The 3654-nt window shown below is 35.7% G+C and overlaps 1 protein-coding gene across 1 annotated transcript; it reads left to right on the top strand.

The window, feature by feature from the left end:
* Positions 1-385: 385 nt before the first annotated feature.
* On the top strand, positions 386-3135 carry MYB143 (MYB transcription factor MYB143). The gene is made up of 3 exons (NM_001249087.1): positions 386-689; positions 1341-1549; positions 2363-3135. Exons 1-3 carry the CDS (start codon positions 455-457, stop codon positions 2795-2797), a joined length of 879 nt encoding a protein of 292 aa, NP_001236016.1. The 5' UTR covers positions 386-454; the 3' UTR covers positions 2798-3135.
* The last annotated feature ends 519 nt before the right edge of the window (positions 3136-3654 follow it).

Below are 3654 nucleotides of genomic sequence, written 5' to 3'. Positions count from 1 at the left end.
GAAAAATAGATAGATACATGTACTAAAAATAATATTTCAAGAAATGACATATTCTGTTTAACATTTTTTTTAAGATTTTATATATGATATATGATTGGTTAAAATTTCTAAAAAAATTATTATTTTTACCTTTTTATTAGGTTTTATTTTCTATTTAATAATTTTCTGAAATAAAATATATTAAAATGGATGATTGTAATAAATTTTAATTGATTATAATTTTTTTAAAAAAATATTAAAAAGAGGTGCCCTTACTTTTCCCGTAATCACAATCAATGATCTTAGGTAGAATTTTCAATTATTTCTGTATAAAGTACATCACATGTTACCTCTTATTTTAAAACATGTGTGTCCCCTTAGCCAAGCTCGCGTCTCACTTCTCTCTCTTATATTAATCACTCCCGCACACAGAGCATAATTCACCTTTCTTTTCCGACCAAAGGTTCGCCAGAAAATGCTTCTATCCTCCTCCTGCTCCGCCGCCGGCTCCGCCGTCTCCGGCGAGATCATGCTGTTCGGCGTGAGAGTCGTAGTGGACTCCATGAGGAAGAGCGTGAGTATGAACAACCTCTCGCAGTACGAGCTCCCTCGCGACGCCGCCAACGCCAAAGACGACGTCGCTGCCGGCTACGCCTCCGCTGACGATGCCGCTCCGATAAACTCCGGCAAGAACCGCGACCGCAAGCGAGGTCCGACCAACGCCTTCCAAAACTCTCTCTCTCTCTCTGCGACGCTTTGTTATTTTAATAAATTAGTACTTTGTTTTGTTTTTTTTTTACATATAATTGATTGGTCACTCCATCAAAAATTAGATGCTTTTATTTTTATAATAATTTTTTTGATAAATCATTTAGATGTTTTTATTAGGCTATACTTAAATACATCATTTTTGTCTGTAATGATTGCCGATTTTAATTACTAAAAACTAAGTAGCTATTATATATTGATATGGATTTTAATTTTGATCAGAGAGAGGATCATATCATATTGGCTATTTTTGTTTTTGAAAGATCATATTGGCCATGTTAGTTAATCTAAGTTTTGTATTTTATTTATTTTATTTTTAATGTAAGGTTTGTGGGTTTTGTTATGGAATATGAATGTTTATATCTGTAATTAGCGTCGATTTTAATTATTCAGACCTATTATTGATACGAAATATTAATTTTCATCGGAGAGATGATCATATCATGTTAGCCATATATGTTAGTGTATCTAAGTTTTGTATTTATTTTATTTTTTAATGTAAGGTTTGTGGGTTTGTTATAGGATATGAACATGAATGTGATTATTGATTTGTTATGTTAAGAGGGTGTTGTTGATGGTTGATGTATGATCAGGGATTCCATGGACGGAGGAAGAGCACAAGCTATTCTTGGTGGGGTTGCAGAAAGTGGGGAAAGGTGATTGGAGAGGGATCTCAAGGAACTATGTCAAAACGAGGACGCCAACACAGGTTGCTAGCCATGCTCAGAAGTACTTTCTCCGCCGCACCAACCTCAATCGCCGGCGCCGGAGATCCAGCCTCTTTGACATCACCACCGACTCGGTAACCTCATCATTTTTTTTTCATGTTGTTGTGTTATGCTAAACTTTGCTGTTACTTTTGTGGCATGGAATTAGGTGTTCTGAGTCAACGGATTTTTAATCGTTGTTGGTGGTGGGATTGAAATTTGAGGCATGGTTTCATTTGCCGTGTTAGGAAAACAAAGTCTAGAAACCAAAGGAAAAAGGGAAAGAAAAAAAGTTACCACACTGCTCAGTTTAAGTTGGGTTTTATTTTTAAAAATTTGTTTAGCATATTTGAAAGTGTTTCTTCCTTGAACATATTTCTGTTTTCTTAAACTAAACAGTCCCGTGTTTTCTTTTTTAATTTTACCAACAATTGCAAATTTGTAATCTTATTTTCACTTTGTTTTGGTTCAAAATTTTGAAATCAGGTGAAAAGAGTATAGCTTTTTTTGTAATTGTTTGTAAACACGGGAAATGGAATAGAAAATGTTTCGCGAAACCAAAAGAAACTTGTGCCCTTTGGTTACGTATCTTGTCTTGAGTTTATTAATTAAAGTCCTTTGGTTGTTGAAGAGAAATTCGACAGAATCACATGATTTCAGGCTTTATAGGTCAAGAAGTTAACTATTTTAACCTTGGAGGATTGGAGAAACATCCGAATTAATTTAGTACCAATCTTTTTTGTTTCCATGGTTTGGTACCGGTGAAGACTTATCCAGTATTATATTGACAGCTACCTATATATAATGGATTTTTCAGCATTTACTGTGAGATCAACAATCAATTAGCCTTTAGGGTATGATAGCAACCTCGGTAATTTTTAATGATCTTGTTCAATTTTCTGTGTCAGGTCTCTACAACCCCTGTGGAGGAAGGACAGATCCAGCATCAAGATAATGTGTCTCTCTTTCGTCCCGTTTACCCTGTAACCCCTGAAGGAAGCTACATGAATGGTTTTCCAATGATGTCCATGTATCCAAAGGATGTTGGTTCTCGAGTCATGTCAGTTCAAGCTGGGAATCCAATGGAAACACTCACTTTAGAACAAGGAAATGTGGAACAGAATGATCCAAGTACTAAGCTTGTTTGTACAATCCCTATTGTTCCAGATCATAGTGGCTCCACAGTGTCTGATATCACTGCAAGTTTGAGTTCCATTGATCCACCAACACTGTCTCTCGGGTTATCTTTGTCATCTAGTCAAAGACAAACATCATCAACACATTCTGCTTTACATGCACTGCCATGCTTCAACAATCAAGATAGCATCATAAGTGTTGCTTAAGAAAGATAACATATCTCTGTGGCCCATTATCTAGAGCTACATTGGATTCACAGAGATGTTTATCTCTTATTTCCTTTCTCTTTTGGTGGGAGAAGGATAAAAGATGTTAAAGGAAAGGACGATGAATCAGAGAAGGCAAGGTAATAAGTCATGAGACCAATTTGATCCTTCTGTTCCTTGTACGGACCCTGGAAAGGTCCTGTCATGTTTTTGTTTATTGTTTATTGGCCCTTTTTTTGTTTGTAGTTACTATAACTGAAAATAACCAAGTACTTGCTGTTAATTTTTATGAATATAAATATGGGCTATACCAAAGCATGATTTCTAGCCCTTTTATGCACAGTATGTCATCTTTAGTAGATTGACACAATTTTTTGTTTCTCTTGGTGAATACATAACCTAATTTACTCCAGGGAATGGGATTAATGTTATATGACTGTTGTAGACTTTTAGTTTTTTTTCTTTTACTGACAAATATTAGTTGTTAATTATTACGGGAAAAAATCGAACCCATGACCTTTTCCTTCCTCTCTTGTCCTCTTACCATCAAATCAACCTTATAACTCCATACATTTTTAGTAGTACCTGAACTGCATGATTCAGTAGTCTTGCAATTGCATTATCCCTGTTTGTCCAAGACAACCACAGTTTCCATCGTTCTTGTGGGGCAAGTTAAAGATTGATTAGGAAACATGAAATTCTTGTTGCCCCACCCGACTTGTCCTACAGTTCCTATGCTTATTTCTAGTGATAGTGGGATCTGATGATCTATTTTTGTGACTATACTCACAGTTGCGAGCACCTTGCGGGACCAGGCTTTGTCAATTCAGTTATAGGACAAAAGAAGTGTCCTACAT

Source organism: Glycine max, chromosome 4 (genome assembly GCF_000004515.6).
Source record: "Glycine max cultivar Williams 82 chromosome 4, Glycine_max_v4.0, whole genome shotgun sequence".
Lineage (NCBI taxonomy): Eukaryota > Viridiplantae > Streptophyta > Magnoliopsida > Fabales > Fabaceae > Glycine > Glycine max.
This window is presented reverse-complemented; position numbering and strand designations above follow the sequence as displayed.

Bases quoted from the DNA above. Each gene is read 5' to 3' on its own strand.
- MYB143 (NM_001249087.1), top strand. From the start codon at position 455: ATGCTTCTATCCTCCTCCTGCTCCGCCGCCGGCTCCGCCGTCTCCGGC. The intron at 690-1,340 runs GTCCGACCAACG...ATGTATGATCAG, and splicing joins GAACCGCGACCGCAAGCGAG to GGATTCCATGGACGGAGGAA. The intron at 1,550-2,362 runs GTAACCTCATCA...TTTCTGTGTCAG, and splicing joins TTGACATCACCACCGACTCG to GTCTCTACAACCCCTGTGGA.